Source organism: Aspergillus tanneri, assembly GCF_003426965.1.
Source record: "Aspergillus tanneri strain NIH1004 chromosome Unknown AapTan_9_pilon_pilon_pilon, whole genome shotgun sequence".
In the NCBI taxonomy this organism is placed as follows: Eukaryota; Fungi; Ascomycota; class Eurotiomycetes; order Eurotiales; family Aspergillaceae; genus Aspergillus; species Aspergillus tanneri.
Window position 1 is genome coordinate 290,306 of NW_022984636.1, and position 21,889 is coordinate 312,194.

The following is a 21,889-nucleotide window of genomic DNA, read 5'->3' on the forward strand; positions in this document are numbered from 1 at the left end:
CCAGTGACTCATTACCAAGGCTCGACTAACCTAATCCCTGAATATATCGTGGTACATGTGTACATTTTCTGTCGTATAATGGGGCTGCTTGCGTGATCTGAAGAGCTGTCGTAAGACCAACAGCTGGCTATTGTGCAGAAGAAAGCCCCGTAGCCAGCATCATCTCATTTGTTTCTCTCTAGCAACTGGAGTACGTAGATCCGCCATCTTATCACGATGGCCCTTACTTCGACAAGGTAGGGCACGAAGTTCGCCGCGTTTTCGGGCTAGAGATAGCACATTACGTGAATTTTACACCTACCAAAGAACGTCACTAGGACTTAGACAAACTATTCAATCAGACTCATGACACAACCGAAGAACTGAACTTGGTACGAAAATGCGACACTTCACCGGCACCTTCCCCCCGTCAGCGGAATAGTCATGTTTGTATTGATTTGATACTGTACTGCTACTGTACGGCAATGTTAATTGTTATGGAATTCAGGGGAAGGATACACAGGGAGCTACTGTATAGCTCAGCTACAGGAGTAGATGTCCTTCGGTGAAAACACCAGGAATCACAGTATGTCAACTAACTGAGTCTCTTGCATTCCCATATAGGCGCTCTATTAACTGAAGGTTACAGTACAGTATTGTTTATTCAGCACCTTTCTCGGTCAAATGATGTTGATGTGACAACATCATCGGATCGCGTATATTTCCTGTGATTGTTAGCTTAAATTCTTCGTTTGTTTACCTTGCCTTTATAAACGCGACATGTTCTGATAGTTTAGCTGAATCAGAGACCTAATTCAATGAAGGATCACATTCAGCTGGTTGCTTTATTTTAAAAAGGATCCTGGATACAGGTAAATGAAAGTGCAAATGTCTGCATTCTCCAAGATGCCGACAACACTATACAGCCTATACGGTACATCGTAGTGCACAGTGGGAACAAATTCAGACCTTCTACATGCCTTAGTTTATTTGTTGGCGGAATGCAGGTAAAACAAATAAAAAAATTCCTACTAGCACTGGATGAAATGGATCTGCGATTCCCTCCCTGCCTAGAGCTGATGGATTATGTATGTATCTCGTAAGCCTCTCGGTCAATAGCAACCCAGATACATCAGATGCAGTTGTACAATGCCCCCTATGTCAGTGATGACAACATACATGATCGGAGGAGGCCAGCACTGTACAGAGCTCGCATCAGTACCGTCAGCATATCCTTGGTCGTCCAGCGTAAATAAGACAAGCAGCGCTAGAGCCTTCACGGACATCAACTGCTCCTAATTCTTGGGGCTCCTTAGAATACATGAGTTTGAGGATGGCCTGAAAATGATGTCTCCGCAGCCCTTAATTCTTTGGGTATATCTACACCTCCTGCGAGCGAGTCTTGCTCAGCAGTGGCTGGAGCAGATTAATATATCCATGTGTAATTGGTCTCAATTTCGGGGTAAGATTCGGGGCACGTGGTGACCGCTGGCTCATCTCTAATTCTCTTGTTGTGTCTAGCCAATGTCATCCGAGATCAAATCTACCTTGATGGGGGGTCGCTGTGGTGGCGAAGGTAAGAGCATTTAAGCCCATCACCTTTTCAAGCACTGATGCGTATCTCAGTGGATTCTCCGATGGCACGTATGGGACTCCGCAGAGTGACGGTAAGCTAAACAGGCACACGCAAGGCACATGCCTGACACTGTTTTATCCACATCGGCTTGACATGAACTAGGAAATTCGAGGGGAACACTCTTCACCCTTCCTCTTACGGACCCTTTCGATGTCACAACAACAAACCTAACCAGCCTGTTTTCTCGCAATCCCGAGCCGGATGACGTGCCGGTCAACTTCCAAGATGGCACAATGTTCTCGACAGACAATGAGTTTCTGCTTTTTGGGTCTGTATTCTCTTTCCCTCACTCCTATCTTGACGGAAGAATGAGACTAAGATGACGAATTGCAGCGGTGTCGCACGCCTGACCAACAGCGGGAATGTTCCTGGGGCCCAAGATCTCCTAGGATACGAGCGGTACCAATGGGGCCCATATCGATCAACTTGGCACCCCAGCTTCACCCGCCCAAAATTGCCTTCCCATATGACACGGTATATCACCCACGGGGCCGGAGTGTCGGTCGCCAGCGAGAGCCTGGGGTTCTACTTCGGCGGGATGCGAGGGCCCAACTGGGGGCCGATCACGTCCCACGACGCCTCAGCCAACACTAGTGCGTCGACCTTGATTTCCGTCAGCCTAAGCACGATGAGCCACGAGGCTTGGACGAACATGACCCTTCCCAATGAGATCCCAACAAGAGCCAATGCTCAGATGGTGTGGCTCCCGATCTCTGCGCAGGGAGCCTTGGCGGTGATCGGGGGTGTTCCTCATCCGGAAAACCTCTACCCCGGAGGACTCTCGGAGACACAGGCCCAAGAAAATGTACGTAGACGCCGAGGAGTTTCCGATCGGGCGCAGCAACAGCTGATCAGGATGGTGGATAGAACGAGACAGGCTCAAGTTTTCTGGTTACGATTCCAATCTATGACATTGCCAACAAACAATGGTAGGTGGGCCACCGCAAAGACTAAACCATCTCAGCCAACCCTGAATGCTAACTGTCAACAAACAAACTTGCCGAACAGGTACCTCCAGAACACGACGGGAGATCCTCCACCACGGGCACGATCGCTGTTCTGCACCGAGTTGGCATCCGCACCGGATGGAAGCTCCCACAACATCTACCTCTATGGTGGGTACGACGGTACAGACGCAGAACAGACCCCGTACGATGATGTCTACATTCTGTCGCTGCCGTCCTTCACCTGGTTCCGCGCATACACGGGCTCACCGCGCCATGGCCGTAGCGGCCACCAATGCATCAAGGTATTCCCAGACCAGATGCTGGTTCTGGGGGGCCGATTCAAGGACCCGACCGTTTGCCTGGACGGCGGAGTGGTGCAGGTCTTCAATCTCAACACGCTGCAGTTCCAGAACTCGTACTCTCCGGATACGTGGTCGGATTACCGGGTGCCCAAAAAGGTCGTGGATCGGCTGGGGGGGAGGTGAATATTCCCAGTCTCCAGACACGCCGACCGACAGTGGCTGACCGATACACAGCAGCCGAGGGGGAGCCAGTCGCACCGCGCCGGATGAGTGGAGCGACCAACGCCTTGCCAGCCTTTTCAACAGCACCTACACTAAAACAATTACTACGTGGTACCCATACAGAAATGTGAAGGGAACTCCCCATTCGTCGAACAATACGGCCGATGCCAAGCAGTCCAGTCATTCCAGATGGCTTGTGCCCGTTCTCCTAGCCGTTTTGATACCAGTTGCTGCCGCCAATGGCCTTCTGGCCATCATGTGCGTGCGGCGGAGGATAAAATCCACGAAAGGTATAAAGGGCGAAAGTCAACCTCGCCCTTCCTGCCCGGCGGAAGCCGATAGCACGCCAGTGGAAAGGGATCCCGAGAAACCGTCACCGCCGACACTGCAAAACCAGCGATCCATAGAACCACCGCAGCCGAGCTTACCTTCTCTCCCGGAGCTACCTGCTGATAACGAGCGTTGTCTCGTGTCCGGCTCCACTGACAGCGGATTTTCAATTACTCCTACCCCGACAAGTTACTACGCGAGCACTAGACCTGAAGCGGGTGAAATAGTTATTTCTCCTGCCAGTGAGGAAGGGGGGTAGAAGGAAAGGAGATGGAAGACTGGAAGGGAGCGTCAGCCCTCTCAGCTTTTAGCTGCGTTCTCCCTTCGTGGATATTAGATCATTGTATTTGCCGTTATCCCCATTGCTTACCTCGATCCTCTTCTTTTTTCTCCATGCTTTAATATTCTCATTGCAGGCACCGAATAGAGTTAACTTAGTTTTATTTCCATCTTTATTTCATAGGTCATACAGTAACAGCAGGCACCGAATAAAGAACTGGTCAAAAGTTAGCTTATAAGTACGGCAAGCCTTTACGTCCACTCCGCAACAAAAATAATATCTCATTTTCAGCCGGCAGAACTATCCCATGTGACTTCTAGTCCTAAGCACCACGTAAAGGTGCAAGCCATGCTTAGGTGTTGTACACAGGGCCCGTACAACTAGGCGTGCAGGTGCTGGTACTGATGCTTGTGCATGTATATAAATCATTATACCTATCTAAAGAAGAATAGGATGATTCTTATCCCCCTCCCTCTCTTCTCCTTGTTGTCTGATAGAGCAATCGGATTCTCCTGTTCACCTTCTTCAATGTCTAAATTAATTAGATACTGCTAAGAAGAACCGATAGCCTGCTAATGCTCTCCTTCAGTACCCAGGCCAACAGCCCGCTCTTGTAGTCTATCCAGTGGATATGCTACTGACCGCCAGAGCTTATCTCGTACAGTACAGCAGGCAGCTAGATCCGGCTATTTGCAGTTGGCGCATGCACTACCGAATACTCCTAATATATGGTGATATTTGGTAAACAGACGCATACCTTGTGGAGTGCCAGGCATTTTTTTTACAAGACGCTGGCAGCGTCCGCCCACGGGATTAAATAAGCAAGGTATTAATATATAGTTAACCGACGATGTTGCACAAGATAACAAGGAGTTATCCTGCCGCGAATAAATACAATGTCTTGCCCTGGAAGGGTCAGCAGCTACCGACCTATATCAGTGCGTATGAAGTTGGCCAAATGATTAGACTTGTAATAGTTTGGTTGTCTCTGCGCTAGTAGAGATAAAACCACTTAACTATATAAAAAGGTACAAGACGACTAATCAAAGATCAGTCGCATCTAGCGCCGTATATATGCATGCACAAGCACCAATACCTGCACCTGCACGCCTAGTTGTACGGGCCCTGTGTACAACACCTAAGCATGACTTGCACCTTTACGTGGTGCTTAGGACTAGTAGTCACATGGGATAGTTCTGCCGGCTGAAAATGAGATATTATTTTTGTTGCGGAGAGGATGTAATGGCTTGCCATACTCACGCTCGAGCGGATCACACACTCGAGCGGATCACCAAAACCACTTCATTAATTCTTGATCATTTACAACACCAAAATGGCCACCAAAGCAGCCGATATTACAATAGATGGATGGATGGATGGTTTCATTTACCCTGACCTCTCGCCTCCGGCGATATACAGGCTACCACAACTATAGCTATCCTTGAGTGTCTATTTACAATGTACCACTTCATGCGAACGAATTTAGAGCCTCGTCAAGGCCTGTCGTGGCCTGTGCGCCTTGGTTTCTCGTCATGGCGGCCCCTTGGGCTCGCGGCTGCGAAACCTACCAGATGCTTCCGCAAAGTCCAGCACCGCGCTTATAGTGCTGTTTTTGGCAGAGCCGCTCGGCGTTTCTTTGCCTTGCTGACTCTTTGCTCCTAAAAGAACTGAGATGTTGTTAAATCCTCCACCGACTTCTTTCCGTAACTTTTGTCGTAGGATCCTTAGTTTAGGGCAATCCACGAGGACGTGGACAACTGTCTCTCTTGCCCCGCATTCGCATTTATCGTCCTCACGCAGACAATAGAGTTTGCCATGGGGGGCAAGCCATGAATGACCGGATCGTAGTTGTGTTAGTAAGTAGGCTCGGTTGCGAGGTAACGAGTCATATAGACGTTGAGCATGAATGGAAGGTAATGAGTTATCGATCTGACGTAGGTGGCTACCTTTCCCAGAGGAGTTCCATTCATGTGCCCACTTTTTTAGAATCCGATCCCGTATGAATCCTCTTTCTCGAGAGACCAGGTGTCGGAACGGGTGCGTGCCTTTGGGGCCTACGGCTTCTTTGGCGAGGCGGTCTGCTGCGTCATTCCCAGGGTCGTCGCAGTGCCCTGGGATCCACTGGAGGCGGAGGGAAAGCCCTCGCGTTTTCAATTCTCTTGCAGCCTGTAGAATGGCATAGATGATCCGTTGCCCTGACTTATTAGATGGGTTCCTAATAGCCTGCAATGCTGACATGCTATCGCAGAGAATAGTAGCGGGCTTCCAATTTGCTGCTAAAGATCCCCATGTTCTGTAGGATATCTTAAGTACCAGGCTAATAGCGTAGAAGATCCCCATAAGCTCCGCGGCGTAGACGGACCAAAATTCCATGGGCCCAATGCAGACCTGGCGGTACTCTGCAGCCTCCAATTTCTGGTCTAGGGCTACCGCCGCAGCACCGAGTTGGTTGTTCTGTCCAGATGCATCTGAGTAGACGATTGTGTTTGTAGTTGCCCGCAGAGCAGCGGCCTTCTCTTTAGCCTTTTGTCGATCCGGCTCAATATCGATCTCTGCGAATGCCGGTGGGATCCATGGTGCCAGCGGTTTTGGGTCGATAGTCTCTACGGCGTCAAGTCGCTCGAGATTCATGGTTTTTATTGTCTGCGCCAGAGGGAATCGGAATCTTGCCACCGCATTACGACTCCGTTTTCGGGCTCTCTCTAGCACTTCACGTATTGGGTGGTCACTAGGAAGGGTGTGCAGGCCGGCGACAGTAATTTGTGCCCGCTGTTGGAGTCTTAAGTGGGTTGGCAATGTGTATGTCTCCACCTCTAAAGTTTGCGTTGCCACTGTTTTAAATGCGGACATAATTCGGATTAGTGCAGCCCTCTGTACCGTGCAAAGAGCTCTAAGGTGTGTTTTGTCTTTCAGCGGGTCATGCCAGACTGTTGACGCGTAGTCCATGACAGGGGCCACGCATGCCCGGTATAATTGCCTCATCTGTCCTGGCCGGAGGTGTCTCGGGCCGCACATTGCGATGTTTACCTTTGTGGCTCTCTTTACTGCGTGTTGGACATGCTCCTTCCACCTTAATTCTTGGTCGAACACCACTCCGAGGAGCTTGGCCGTGCTGGAAGGTTGTATTACTTTGCCTTGCATAGTGATTTGTCCTTTGCCCTGCTCCCCTTTCTTTCTTGTAATGTGGATTAGCTCGGTTTTATCTGCAGCAAAACAGGCCCCGGTTCTTTGGGCCCACGTTTCAATTCGTGGGATGTCCTCCTCCTGGATCTTCTTTAGGTTCTCTTCCGAGGATCGGCCAGCGCGCCAGCGGAAGTAGTCATCGATAAAGGCTGAGGCGCCTCCATGGTGGTCCACCGTCTGGTCTACTAGGTCCGAGTTGAAGAATGTAAAGAGGATTGGCGACAGTGGGGACCCTTGGGCTAGTCCTGCGTTCTCTAGGGGTGCAACTCGAGTCTCAAAGTCGTCAAAGCCGATACTCGCTGCCCGGTCCTCCATAAAGCTTTGAATCCAGCGCCGAGCTATTGTTGGAATTCCTAACGCCCTTAGGCGGGTATCGAGGCTGGTCTTGTTGACTCCATTGAATGCTCCCTTTAGGTCAAAGGCCACTAATGTGACCACTTTAGAATTCATCCATGCCCTATCGATTGCGTTCATTAGGACTAGGAGCGCTTGTTCCGTGTTCCGACCCGGTCGTCCTCCAAACTGTGTGTTTGGGAGCAGCCCGTAGCTCTCGGCGAAGAATGACAGACGCTTAGCCACTACCGCCTCAAGAAGCTTCCCGAGTGTGTTCAGCAGCGAGATGGGCCGATATGCCCCTGGTACTGCGTAGTCCGGTTTGCCCGGCTTCCGCAGGACTACTATCTTAGCTCGCTTGAACTGCTTGGGGTAGTGGTTCAGTTCTAATGACTTGGTAAAGATATAGGTAATAAGCTTTCCAATGTGCGTCCATAAGCGTTTCCACACTAGTGTTGGGATGCCGTCCTCTCCAGGGGCGGTTGTCCCTCTCGCCTTTATAACTGCTTTATAGACCTCATGCTCTGTGAGCGGTTCCCACGGAATCTCCTCTCTTTCTGTCGTGACCATGTCCTCACTTGGTTCAGCCATCTTCGGGAAAAACGACTCCATCAGGACCTTAGCTTTGTCCTTATTGTCTGTGACCTCTCTATCTCCTACTGTTAGAGGAGGCATATTTGCATAGGAGTCTCGGGGTCGCATATATGACGCTGCTTTCCAGAGGTGGCCTTCACCCGCCTTGTCCAGGAAATCCCTCCAGTGCGTAGATTTTGTCTTTTCAATTAGTCTGGTCCACGCTCTGCGTTTACACCGCATTTCTTCGAATAGTGCTAACGAGTACGGGTCATGGCTGCCTCGGCTAGCACAGCTTTCTTGCCACTTCCGCCGGGCTCGGTTGGTCTCCGCTTGGTTAGTCTTTAGCTCTGGGGTGAACCATCGTTTGGAGTAGGGGCAAGGTCTTGCTAGTGGAGTATGTTGTTTAATTGCTTCGGAGGTTAACAAAATTAGTCTCGCTACTATGTGGTCGAGCTCAGCTTTAGAGTTGACTATCGGCCACGGCTCGAGGGCTGTCTGCACCGTCTGACCAATCTTTGGCCAATCAGCTCGGTCGTACATTCTCCTGGGCTTCAGGTTGGGTTTTCTCTCGGGTTGGATAGACCACTCAGAGTAGGTTCCTCGGTGATCGGATCCGTAGTTGTCATAGTACAAGTAGCATTTAAGCACCCTTGTAGGGGAGTCTGTTACTGTAAGGTCGATTGTAGATGTCTTTCCGGGGTAGCTTAGAGACCAATATGTTGGCGTGCCTCGTGGGAGGCACCATCGCATTCCGCGCAGCTGGAAAAAGTTAATTAGTTCCTGCGCCTGTTCCATAAATGTCTCGTGGACTGGGTTTGTCTCCCAAGCTGGGTGGTGGCGGTTAAAGTCCCCTGCTAGAACAACTGTGGACTGTTGGTTCCCTTCCTGGCTGTGCGTTTGAATCGTGGATTGTATTTCATCGAGTATGGGCTGTATGGAAATATTTGTCTGGGATTGGTAGATGTCTGCCGGTGGGATATAAACAGAGAATAAAAGCATCTGCGTCTCTGTTGTCCATATTTTGACTGCTGTGATGTCTGGGTGATTGCATTTAATTTGGCGGTGTGATGCTGTTGAGATTCTCCTGTTAATATAGAGTAGGCTCCTTTTCCTTGCGTCTGTGTCTGTGTATGTTGGCTGATAGACACGCCAGGCGCCGTGGTTTACGTATGTTCGGAATGCTGAGATTGGTGGTTCCTGTATAAGAAGGGCATCCAAGTTCTGGGTATTTGTGTCATTAACCAATGCCTCCATGCTCGGTCTAGATTTCATAATGTTCAGCTGTAGTATGCGTAGGTTCCGCTTTAGCATTGCAGGTCTCTGTTTAGAGGGGTCTGGCATCTGCGGTCCCCAGTCGGATGGTCTCCATTGCAGTCTAGGCATTTGGCCCTGACCCCTGGGGGGCAGTGCCGCTGTTCGTGGGTGCCCGCGCAGTGACCGCATCTTGCCGGCTCCTTGCACGACCACGCCAGGTGGCCGTATCTTTGGCACCGGAAGCATCGTTTACTTTTGATTTGGTATGGTTCAATACTTCCAATGTATCGCTGGCCTACCAGAAGGCCGTTGTTGATAACCCATTCTGCGGCTTCAGCTGTGTTGAGCCAGATGCCCATTGTACCCCAGTTACCTTGAGGTTTATCTGTCCTTCTAAGCCACGCTATATCTTCCACCTGATAACCCCGGGCAGCTAGGTCGTTTTCTTCCATAACTTTCTCTATTCCTTGTGTCTTGTTCCCTTCCACGTCGAAGTCTGCAGTGGGGGTGCGGTGGACCACAATACCAAACCGTGGTTTTACTAGCTTCGTGTCGTTGCCTAGCTCCCCTAGCCATTCTGTGTTGTTTCGAGCCGTGTCCGCTGACTGGGCATCTTTAAATCTAATAATGTATCCTGTTTTGGTAGTTCCAACCCCGGCTACCTGCACGTCTTTTGTGGTTTCCGAGCTTAGTAGGGCCATCCTAATATGTGTGTTGGCGCTCTCTGTTGGTAGGTATCGTGTGAACCGGTTTTCATCGCTGTCTTCAGTGTCCAGCGTGCGTTGTGTGCTGATCCGGACGCAGTTAGGCTCCTTCCGGGGCTGAGGAGTGGTAACGCTGGGACCCCGGGGGGTGCCGGATGTTACTTCTGCCCATGTTTTGGGGGGGTGTCTGCTCGCCGGTTGCGCCTCGATTTGCTCCCGAAGGGCCTGGATCTCCTCTTGTAGCTCTATGTTCTGGTCCTTTAGCTCTCGCTGTTCGGTTCTGACCTCTTGGATTTCGGTGCGGGCTGATTCAATAACTCTGGTCTGGTGGTTGATGATTTCTTTCAGGCTGTCGATCAGCTTCCGGACTTCCTGGTTCGTGACCTTTCCATTGCTGTCGCTTAGTGAGACAAAATCAAGGATGGGTATCGGTGCCGATTGCGCTTGGGTGCCTCGCCTCTGGCCTCTTGGGACCGGTGGGAGTGATGGCCGACTTTCTCTCTTGCTGAATTTTCCGGTGTTTTTGGGGTGTTGTTGGGATCCCCCGCGGGCGGAACCGCCATCGGGCCGTGTTTAGCTTCCGTTCGGCACACAATCACCACCACAATTTTGAATATCCCACGATCACTTCAAGTTCCCGGATCAATCCCCTTCAATCACTATTCGGGGCCTCACCGATAACCTCCGATATTACAATAATTTGCAAAACTAGTGCCGGTGTTCTGCTTTAATTCTTTCCCAAACCCTAGTATACTTTGAACTAAACTTCATTGGGAAAGGTTTCGGATGAACTATAATCCCGTAATGTTTCACTGTACAGTATGAAACTGTAAATAACATGATGTCATATGGGGAGTGTGTACTGTGTATTGTTTCATACGCTTGATCTACGTGGCGGGAACTGGAACCCTAGAACTAGAACTTAGAACTTTAGAAGCTTCCATGCAAACAAGTCAAACTGATGAGTGCCTGACTGCAATGGCAAACTGTCAACAACCACTTTCCTGTTCCTATCTTACCCCTGGCATATAGGGCTTATGCAGGCAATGAGTAGTGGTGTAACGCTAATGGCCCTGCTTATTATTCTTCTCGGCTTGTCAGAGTCAAGTTTTCCTTCAAGTTCAGCATATTCGACTGTGTGAAAGCTAACACTAAATGTTCTCAACATTAGGCTTCTCGGCGGCATCTATTGCCTCGAGGAAATAAACTCTATCCCCATTAATTACGATTTTGCCACTCAAGTCAGCAGATGGGAGCAAACTCCCTCATATGCCCCCACTCCTGGTAACTTCGGCCGCGAATATACACCATCTATATATTGCCCCTCCCCCTCCCGTACAGATGGCGAACCATCTACTCCCTTGCATCGACTCGAGTCTGGCCGTCTTGGCTTCCTTGATGATGCTGAACTAAACAGAGGGGCATATAATGAGGATGCTCCTAAGTCTACAAATTATCTTATCGAGTGGAAGGTGACACTCAATAATCGACCCTTGGCGAAGGACACCGAACAGGACCTGGTCTTTAAGCCTAGTTCGTACTGGCAGCAGATAAAAGAGAAGGCTGAACGTATTTTGCAACGGAAAAAATCACGTAACCAACGAGTGCGGCCAGATGATACCACTGTTGTTGTTGCTGTAAACGAACGTTCACAACGTGATCTTACTAAGCGCTTTGAAAACACAGATATTGATTGGACCGCTATAGAGAAGCAACTTCTGCAGTGGGAGAATCTATTTCGTCAGGGCAAGAAGCTCAGACTCTTTATATCTATTAACTATTTAGAGGACAGCAACCCGTCTCCATCAAAGACCGACAAAAGAGGAAACACATCAACAACCAATGGAATGCTTTGTGACCTTGATGATCAGGTGACTGCCGAGAACTCCACAGGACAACCTTCAGTGTGGCGCGAAGTATATAGGAAAATGCGCTGCCCTGGACCACCGTGTCATCACGAAGGGCAGTACTGTTGGGTGGATCCAGTTGGAAAAAAACATTATAAAATGAGAACACATCATATGAAAGCCCTGGTAAAGTATGTACAGCAAGGGGGTATCCTAGAGACCCATGATGATATTCCCGATACGGTTCGGGACCAGTTATACGCAGAAGAGCGGCAGCGAACCGAGAAACGACAAAAAGGCCCAGATCCTTCCACAAGTGGATCTATATATCCTCCAATTAATATCAATTTTGGCCCGACCCAGTCATCTCATCCACCAATAACTTCCCACAGCTGTACTGAAACAACTCCTACTGTTCAAGTTGATTCCATGGATATTCCCGGGCCGACTGAAGTAGCGGTGGAAGAATATACCAATTGGCATCTATCACAAGTGAGCACTGAGAACTTCAGGGAAAATATTCGGAAAGCGCGTGATATTGTGCTGGATAATATCCGATATTCGGCTAATACCGAATAGGAAAGTAGACACTATTCTTGAAAGGTGCTTAAAATGATTGTTTTAGATGGTTTCTTGATTATATTGATCAACATATGATCATTCTTGTGATTATTATTGATTATTAGGTTGCTTCTTCTGCTAGGTGTAGGGGAGTTCGTTTTTACCCCTCTTTTATGACCTTGTTTACGTCACTATTACCACCAACTTATCTGACAGATAATTGCCTTGACCTTAGTCAGCTCCTGAATCCTAACATCGGACCCGACTTCTTTGTCAAAGAGGGTGTGAAAATTGGTGTCGCCTACAGATTTGTCAGTGATACCAATAAATGGCTCAACAATCGTAAACGAAAAAGAACTACTGAGGAAAATGAGGAAGTCTTGGATTAGCGGGTGTTATACACTATACATTTACTAGAGAACCGCCTTCACAGACAGATGTATTGCAGTGCCATAAATATTTGCAGTTTATGTCAGAGAGGTCAATAATCCAACTATAATTACCTAGTTGCAGGCATTCAGATTAACTAAAGTATCCTTTCCCTAGATTGCAGGTATGTATAGGTTACAGTCTCTTAAAACCACCATGTTTAGTATTTTCGAAAGTATATAATCAATTTGCAAGAATTCCAGTGCTGGCGAACTTAAACCAGCCCCTAAGACCCCAGCTTAGGAGGCGCCCCAAGTTTGTTGACCCATCATCCTTCACGCTAGTGTCCTCCATTTCTCGAAGAATATTCTCTATGTACTCACCGGCACCACTTAGTTTTAAAATGCGGGCAATAGCATAGTGGACAGCCAGAAGTTGAGAGGATGGTGGATCAATAGTGTGTTCAGGGCTTAGGTGAAGCTGACGAAAAACTGGGAATAGTGAGTCACGTAAGGAGGCCCTCTCTTCGGTCGATTCTATTTTGTACTCGTACTTAGTATCAGTGGGCTCAAAATAAATCTCAAATTCGCCAAAAAGCCGATGGTATTTGTGCGTTAGTGTCAAGGCGTTTTTTGGGCTATCAATTTCCTGGCCTTCAATAAGATGAACAATGCTTGGGTCAAACATTGTAAGAAAGTGATGTGCCGCCTTTTTTGATTCACTCTGGAATATATATTAGAGAAACAAAACTACTGCCGTTTCTCGAGGTGACATACTAATTCTGACTCCTCAGGCGAGAGGGATGTGAGAGAGTGAGGGATTATGTGAGCCACTTCTAGGTATTCAGAATCATTACCGCTGAGATCCTTTAATGGTTTTCCATCATCATCTGTGCTATCTTCATCATTATCGAGTCGCCTTTTCAATTCTGCTCGATCAAACATTCGCGATACTACACAGCGGTGGTGGTCGCGGAGAAGGCATGCTTGTCGTAACCTTGATACTCGATTTCGTGTACCTGTCGGTGTGGACTGTTTTGAAGACAGCGATGCAGGAGTGGGCTGTGGCGTTTTCACAGAGGAGGCTCTAACTGCATACAAAGGTTAGTTAGCCTTAAGAATGAGAGAATATAAGGCAGGAAAATCAACTAACGCGGCATAAAAAAGTTATCAATCATATATTGCGCGAACTTGTCCATGGCAGCCGCAGCTTCGTCCTTGCGTGTTGAATTCCACAGCGAAAAATCTCCAAAGTAGGTGTATGCTTGGTGGAATTCAGGGCCAGCTTCGTCCTCTACTTCAGGATGTATACGAGCATAAGTGTAAACGAAGAAATGGATAAGAAACTCGTCAGTGGACTTAACATGTTGAAATGTTTGACTTATAAGTGCTGCTGGCTTGTAGCGCCCCTTGGCTTTTCGGTTGGAAGCGTACTCGATAAGAGTCTTAAACAGGGCTTGCACACTTCCATACTCCTCTGGAGTCAAGGATGGGGGCTTGGGTTTCGGAATAAAGCCCGTTAGGGAGAGTTGATGACGCCGATGTTGGAGCGCCATTCATAATGGTTAATACTACAGAGAAAAGATGTGGAGTCGATCATGTATTATGACGAATTTGAATTTAGGAAGTTTTTGTCGCGAGTCACCTGATTTCCAAGAGTCTTGGCAACTTCAGAGGTGTCCCGGATTAACTCATACTCCGATTCAGCCAATCATGACGATTCCGTCAGAGTCGCAGCACAGCTGGGTAAAAACAGTAATAAGCTTATTGTTAGGAGCGCTCGGAAGCGCGATAGCTAGATCCTTAGCTAAGATGCTTAGTCAGGTGCGAAGTGTTTATAACGTATTTCACAACCGAGCGAGCCCCACAACCGAGCGAGCCACGTCTCCGGATCGGTGAAATGGAAGCTATTCAAAACATTAAAAAATCTGCATTTTTATATAAAAATTAATTACTACACCGATTAGGACATCATTAATTTTATACCCAGAATACCACAGCCAGAACACTTCGTGGCGCCCGTATGCGTCGCTAATAGTAGATAGCTCTGCCTCTACTGGTATAGGATCTTGAGCTTCTTGAACCTGATTCCTACTTTGAAATTGTTCCTGGCCTTCCTGCATAGAAAGTCCCTCTGGAGCAGCTGTCTGTCGCTTGGATAGAGTCTTTTTTTGACGCTTTTTCCCATTTCCGCCGTAAATCCTTATTCTCTTTAAGCGCTAAGGCTGTCTCATTTATAGACATTGCAAATCCTTTGGCAATCTTGTCCAGCCGTACTTGAGTGGTAGATAAAGAGATTTGGTCTGGATCTTCCAACATCTCTTTAATTGCAGCTATCTGCTTGTCAAATCGCGCAGTGTTGTAAGGAGTTTTGGATGCTGAATTGGTTGATCGGCTGCCTGGAGGTGTAGGAGTTCTTGAGCTGTATATTAAGCTGCTTAAATACACGCTCAGGATTAAATGGAACCAGGCCAGTTGCTGCAAAGCTATTTTTAATAGTATCCGGCTTGTATACCTCTGTACGCGCTTGCTGAAAGGCTTCCAAAAAGTCATTTTTGTCAATATGATTAAAACCGAGCCGAGCTTGGTTTTCCACCAGGCGCCCGTATACGCGCTTTAATGGTGCGAAACAGCCAACATCAAGAGGTTGCAAGAGATGTGATGAATGTGCAGGCATGCAAATAGGAATAATATTATTCTCACTGCATATCTGGTCAAATTGAGGAGTTAAATGACTTCCATGACCATCAAGTATCAGCAGGCGATATCGTCCAGTTGTACGGCTAGTTGTAGCAGGAATAAAAAGCTTTTGAAGCCAGCGTAGTCCAATTTCATCAGTCGTCCATCCATTCTCACTAACTTCAAATCGCCAATCTGCTGGTAGAGGTTGTTGATACCAACTCTCAATATGGACCTTTCCTTTAAAAATAATACATGGTGGTAAGGCCCAACCACTTGCATTAATACATTCAATAGATGTAACCCATTCTCGATTGCCTGGCTGTATAAGAAATGGCTTTCCATGCATATCAGCCCTGGTAACTACTTTAGCAGTAGCTACCAGGCCCATTGCAAAGCCAGTTTCATCAAAATTGTAGATATCTTCTTGCGCAATTCCATGTTGCATTATAGTGATTTGTACGCGATCAAACCACTCCCTAAGAAGCTTAGGATCCTCACATTTGGCACGCTGGTAATTATACCGTCGAGAATATCTTGATTTAAGCTCATCACGCCGTTTGATAAAGTTATATACCCAATTTACACCAACTGTCTGAATAGGTGTAGTACCACGGTTGGAAAGCAAAATATTAGCCATTTCTTGTATATAAGATGGCCGGGGAGAAGCTCCACGTTGATCTAATGATAAGATCCATCGTACAAGTGATTCCTCTTCATTTTGAGTCATTTTATGACTATTCGCGCGTATATTTGCCCGGTGTAGACGTCCGTTTATTCGGTGTTGAAGAGTTGTGCGGGGGACATTATAAACACGCGCAGCTTCACGAATATTGCTGATTTCTTTTTTTTTTTAAAGCGGATACTGCTAATAAGATCCTCTTCTCTTTCTCAGCTGAATCTTTTGAATTTGTACGCGCTTTTGGAGGCATGGTTGGTGATTGAATTGCTTCAAATAATATGACGCGTAGAAATCCGGAGACGTGGCTCGCTCGGTTGTGGGGCTCGCTCGGTTGTGAAATACGTTATTCGCACCTGCGGGCCTGAACTCTTGAAGGCCAGCGATTAGTTCTGCAATATACGTGGTTCTATCTTCTCTCCTATATAGACACTCCCTTTCGCACCGTAGCGCCCTATTCAGCTCGTTACCGACCCCCACGCATAACACTTATATAGATACACTCGGAGTCGAAATCAGATTTCCCTCCGAACACTCTCGAATTGTTTCTCGAACCCTATCTTGAAACACCATAATACATCCTATACTATTATGGTAGTTATAGAACTACGATGAGGGGGGCAAAAAATTGTCAGCAAATAACCACACACTACACAGCCATTTTATCATCATACCGCAGAATCCAAAGCCTCTTTTTGAATACGACCTACCCCAGATCTACACTTTACTAAAGTGATTAAAGTCTTCTTGCAGCCATTACATCTCAGCTAGCATCTGATGGTCAGAGAGGTGTTGGGATTCAGTCATAACACTAGGCTCTAGAATATGGGGACCAGTCAGTTGTCGGAACCGTGATAAGTATACACATGTAGAGAAATACCCAACTATATATTTAAATAAGCTATCTGTTTCTGGCGCAGCTGGTTGACCAAGTTCACTGCCAATGTTCAACTGTTAAAGCAGTTCGTGGAGAATGCAATAACAGGAGGACAAAAGAAGGAATACAAAGAAAAGAACACAACCAAGAGAGTAAGAATTGCGTACACATGTAGGGAAGGAACACAAAAATTTGGAAATTTGTTCGGGGCTGACCGTATTCGTCATATGGTCTACTTGTTTCCAACCATAACGATTGTTAGGCTTGTCAAGGATTCCTTTCAAGTGATAGTCATGAAGGTTGAAGCATACTTTCAAGCATTCATGATAGAAATTCTGACGCAGAGGGGGGTAAGCTCCGATACAGAACTCAAAGTGATAAGTGAAGTAATTGAGTATATGCGAGTAACGGCGTATGGCGTCTTCTTCACTGAGTCGGTGCTCCCTGGTACTTATTCGGACCAAGTTAAGATAAGCAGAACCATCGTTTTGTTGCTCGATAGACTCAATGTCTTTGTACAGACCAATCAAGTCATTAAAAAAGGCAACAAATAGCGACAGCTGTATCAGACAGGGATCCTCAGGGCTGTATAGTTCAGCCTGAGAAGATGGCATACAAAGAACCAAAGTTATCAAGAAACCAACCGTGACGCCTCTCGTTTTGAGAACATCCTGTTGCGTCTGTTCTGTACAGAAATTGTGGCCCTCTTCATACTGAGCGTCAAAGTAGCGGTTGAAGGTGTCGATACACACTTGCAAGTGATGCGGTGAAAGAAGCCTCCTCTTAAGTGGCATCAGATCCTTGGCAAAAATTTGCTGGGCATTGATGGCTGACTGAAGTAGTTCGTCTGGGCATAAACCATTGAATTGCGACATATCCTCGATTGGCTCCCCTCTCGTAATAGACTTAAGGTTATCCCGGTATGTCTTCCCTGCAGTTTTGTGCAGCTTGTAGATCGGAAATCTCTCGGTAACTTCATCCATCAGGAAGATCCAAGCTAAGTAACGATGAAGCAAAACCCTGCGGTCGTAACTAATTTCTGACTGGATTGAGCAGAAGCGCGAGAGACTAATTGCCAGTTCAGCAAGCGGCGATCCGAAACAACTCATAAATGGCCAAGATTGTATATCATGGGCGAGTCGAGTTTCTGTTTCTTGGTCGAACTGGATGCCTAAATTTGACGGGAAGTACATCGGAATCGCATATATATGACTATTGTTCATGTGTTTAACAACTTCATCCCAGTTGCTTAGGAAACTTAAACGTAAGTTGCCTCGGTCATGTTGAAGAATATCGTTTCATCGTCCACATAACGAGGATTTTTTGCTTCGTTTGGTCGCTCGCGTGCAAAATTCGAACGTTTAAAATTCAAGCCTTCTGACCAGGACATAGCGAAAATCTAACCAAAAACGACTTTCTATGAGAATAAATTGAAGAAGACGAGAAGCAAATTGGAGATACGTGAGAGATTGTTGGTTAGCGAAATAATAAGTAATCCGTCATATAAAACTTCGCATTTTGGGGGGTGGGAAGCAACCATCTACTTTAGGGATAAGTATTAGACCCACAGCGGCTCGGCCCTCGGTAAGCTACCCAATGTGGTGTAGTGGAATCTACTATCCTTGAAGGCTCTGAACGCTCGCATTAACAACTGGAAATTATATTTCCAGCAATAGCATTGTTAGCGCACTTAGTGATCTTCGCGGTAGAGTATCTCATTGGTCGGAAGCAGAACGCTTATCATTCTGCTCCGCAGAAAGTGCGTATGGATCTTGTAGATCATTGCCCAACGAATGTCTAATTGACAACGTGAACCCCGTCTGCTCTGGGTACGAGTCCTATCTACCCTTTGCTGTAATTTATTGACAGTATTACACACTCGATGCGGGGTTAAACCTCAGGGGCCTTCCCCCAACCCTTCGACCCTCGGAGGGTTGAGGGAGTGTTACATGTAATGACCCTCATTGACCCTCGTTTACATAATTTCTTTTTATTAGTTATATCTGTGAACTACATCGAAGACAGTTTCTCCATCAAGGTATACCAAAAGAAGGAGAATATTGGTATCCAAGCGGATACTCGCCGACAGAGACGCGCAAATCGACGCAAAAGACATCTCTGGGCAGCCATCGGTTTGGGGGAGGTATACAGGACAATACGATGCCCTGGACCACCATGCCCGCCACGAAGATTAGTAATGCTGGCATGACCAGGTGGGGAAAATAACACTATAGAGTCCTAACACATCAATTGAGGAGTCTCGTCAGATATGTTAAGAAAGACGGGATACTCGAAACCCATGATGACATTCCAGACAGTCTTGGTGAGCAACTTTACGCCAAGGACAACGAGGTAATTAGAAAGCAGAAGGCTATGCCAACTCTCCTCCTGGGTCGGTGTGTGCCCTCCACTAATTATCACCTTTCTTCCAAATGATTCATCGCAGGTCTTAACTAGCACAAATGGCTCTGCATCCATTCCTCCGATGACTCCTACTCTCGACCTTCGCGAAATGCCTGGACTTCACAATGTAGCAGTGGAACAATATACTATAGCACTGTAAACTCACCACCGTGCAACGCATGCAGAGCATTTGCGAACAAGTCTCTTCACACGTTGGGTATAGCTTTCAAACTATCGCCTATTGACGATTGTAAAAGGAGCTGTGGTGAAGGACGGCAGGCAGAGTAGCACAAAAGCAGAGCTACTATTGTCTGAATTGCGGAAAGGAAGAAAAGGTTTGGGAATTCCGACCTTTACAGTACAAGGACTTGCTCCTCGGTTTACGCTACCTGAGTTGCGTGATACTGGATATAGCAATGTTTATGAAAAGGTAGGGACGACACAAAGACCGCATCTATATCTGGTACGGATACAAGTCGAAATATTTAGGCCTACAGCCACCTCCCGCTCTGGCTCGAGCTATTGAGATATTTTCCAACCATTCACCTCCTTTCCATCTTGGTCTCCAGTAAAGAGCGTAACCGAACTTGGAATACCGTGTTTCAAGATAGGGTTCGAGAAACAATTCGTGAGTGTTCGGGGGGGGAATCCGATTTCGACTCTGACTGTATGTATCTTATAGAGTAACTGTCGACGGTGCCACTGCACTAAAAAGATGCCATGACACCAATTAAGGCATGATACTGTAGTTTATCCTGGCTGACAGTAACTAAATAAAAAATGTGCAGTATAGTACTTTATTCTCACCACATCTTTTCAATCGTCACACCAGAGTTCCGAAAATGTCCCTCTGCGCTATGTTCTCTTCTACCCACAGTATCAACACACCATTCAAGGAAAGAATCGAATCCTTGCTCGGGATTGTTTTCGTAGTATTGCCAATGCTTCCGAATAAAAGCTTTTAGCTCAGCAAATAGCTCCTCAATCGGATTCAAATCTGGTGAGTATGGGGGTAAATACACCAATTTAACTCCTGCCTGTGTGCACATTTGTTCAATCTTCTCGGAGTGGTGAAAGGAGGCATTATCCATAACAATTACAGATTTTGGCTCTGGCCATTTTCCGCAATGCTGAAGTAGCTCTCCAATAAAGTCTTCAAAAACAGAAGCGTCCGTTGAACCTTGAAAAACACGAGACAGAACAATCCCATCCTGAGCATATGCAGGGAGAATTTGATACCGCTGGTCGCGATGAAATTTGGTAACTTTGGAGGGTGTGGTGCCTCGGGGAGACCAGCCAGTTTTCCGGAAGCCTATCCGTTTGTCACACCCAGATTCGTCCACATAAACCAAATGATAGGAGGAAAAATCCGAAATAAAATGAAAATAAGCATCACGCAAATCGGCGTTTCAATCTCTTGCTTTTTGCTTGGCAGCCTTCTTCGACCAACCTGCATATTTCAGCGCACGACTAATGCTGCATGTTGTAACAAGCACCTCAAACTCGTCCCATAGAAAAATTGCCATCTCATCAAGATATAAATGAGGCCTTTCAAGCAGATGATCACAAAGTACTTGAACCATGAGCGGGGTAAGGCTTCGTGGCCGTCCACCTTTATTTGGAGGTGCTGTTACACTGTCAAATACTTGCACATTGGAGCGATGCCTTTCAATTGTTCGCTTGTGGCAGCCGGCTGCCTCAGCCATTTGAGAGGCCGTGAGCTCCTTACTCATGATCATTCCGTAGATAAACTCCCGAGTTGAAGGTGCGAGAGGGGGCGCCATGTTGATGATCCACATGATCTTCCGGGAGGATCATCTTGGTGAGGTTGATGGTTTGTCAATGTGGAATTAAGATACCGCTTGTATAGCTCGGACAGGTAATATACAGTGTCTTTGGTTCCCTGACAACTCATACCATATAGTACATAGTAATAAAACAATGGTCTCGGAATAATTCCGAAAGAGGTTTAGCGTATTATTCGCAGTGGGATTGGAAAAGAAAATGAAGAGTACAGGGCACCGGCACTAGTTTTGCAAACTACTGTACACTTGAAAAAGAGAATAGAATCAAGCTTGTCAGGGACTAGGTCGAACCCTGCCTGAGGCACCAAGTCTGCTTTATTTACTGTTGATCCCACAATGTAGAGATTTCCCACATTTCCTGTACAATAGTATTCGTTCGTCCTTCATTCTCTACGTTTGATGTTTCATTAGATCGCCACCTTAGATAGAATCCATCCATTTTACCAAGGTGTATAGGTCATCACAGAGCTTGCTATCGAGGCTTTAAAATGCAATCAAATAAAATCAATCCGAGCTGCTACAAAGTCTTATAATTTACCTTATTCTTCCGTTGCCTCACGTTAACTGGTCACCTTGCACGCGTTTATTCCACTCCAAATCGCCAAAACTCACCAAAACACAAGAAGATGTCTTAAAAAAGTGGATTCTTGATGCAGATCAGCGTGGCCTTTCACCTAGGATTCAAACTGTACGGGAGATGGCCAGTATTCTATGCAAAATGCCAGCTGTGTTTCTCGGTATATTAAGCGCCACCCAGAGCTTCGATCAAAATATACGCGTCAATATGACTATCAACGCGCACTTACTGAGGGTCCAAAGATATTAGTTAAATGACTGGTTTCAGTTAGTAAACAACATGATTGCAAAATATGGAATTTTGGATGAAGATATAACTTCGATGAGACTGGCTTAGTGATAATGGCT

The 21,889-nt window shown here is 46.8% G+C and overlaps 4 protein-coding genes across 4 annotated transcripts; 2 read left to right on the forward strand and 2 right to left on the reverse strand.

Annotated features, from left to right (window-relative positions):
- Positions 1 to 1,416: 1,416 nt before the first annotated feature.
- On the forward strand, positions 1,417 to 3,675 carry ATNIH1004_011674 (uncharacterized protein; the record flags this gene model as incomplete). The annotated part of the gene is made up of 8 exons (XM_033576236.1): positions 1,417 to 1,441; positions 1,501 to 1,555; positions 1,606 to 1,646; positions 1,718 to 1,883; positions 1,949 to 2,420; positions 2,483 to 2,544; positions 2,624 to 3,043; positions 3,099 to 3,675. 8 exons carry the CDS (start codon positions 1,417 to 1,419, stop codon positions 3,673 to 3,675), a joined length of 1,818 nt encoding a protein of 605 aa, XP_033420900.1.
- A 7,117-nt stretch (positions 3,676 to 10,792) lies between these two features.
- ATNIH1004_011675 (uncharacterized protein) lies at positions 10,793 to 12,172 on the forward strand (the record flags this gene model as incomplete). The annotated part of the gene is made up of 2 exons (XM_033576237.1): positions 10,793 to 10,842; positions 10,918 to 12,172. The coding sequence occupies 2 exons, from the start codon at positions 10,793 to 10,795 to the stop codon at positions 12,170 to 12,172; spliced, it is 1,305 nt and encodes a 434-aa protein (XP_033420901.1).
- A 594-nt stretch (positions 12,173 to 12,766) lies between these two features.
- On the reverse strand, positions 12,767 to 14,078 carry ATNIH1004_011676 (HNH endonuclease signature motif containing protein; the record flags this gene model as incomplete). Its single annotated transcript, XM_033576238.1, has 3 exons — positions 12,767 to 13,246; positions 13,300 to 13,613; positions 13,676 to 14,078. The coding sequence occupies 3 exons, from the start codon at positions 14,076 to 14,078 to the stop codon at positions 12,767 to 12,769; spliced, it is 1,197 nt and encodes a 398-aa protein (XP_033420902.1).
- A 2,911-nt stretch (positions 14,079 to 16,989) lies between these two features.
- ATNIH1004_011677 (uncharacterized protein) lies at positions 16,990 to 17,740 on the reverse strand (the record flags this gene model as incomplete). The annotated part of the gene is made up of 2 exons (XM_033576239.1): positions 16,990 to 16,992; positions 17,069 to 17,740. 2 exons carry the CDS (start codon positions 17,738 to 17,740, stop codon positions 16,990 to 16,992), a joined length of 675 nt encoding a protein of 224 aa, XP_033420903.1.
- Positions 17,741 to 21,889: the final 4,149 nt, after the last annotated feature.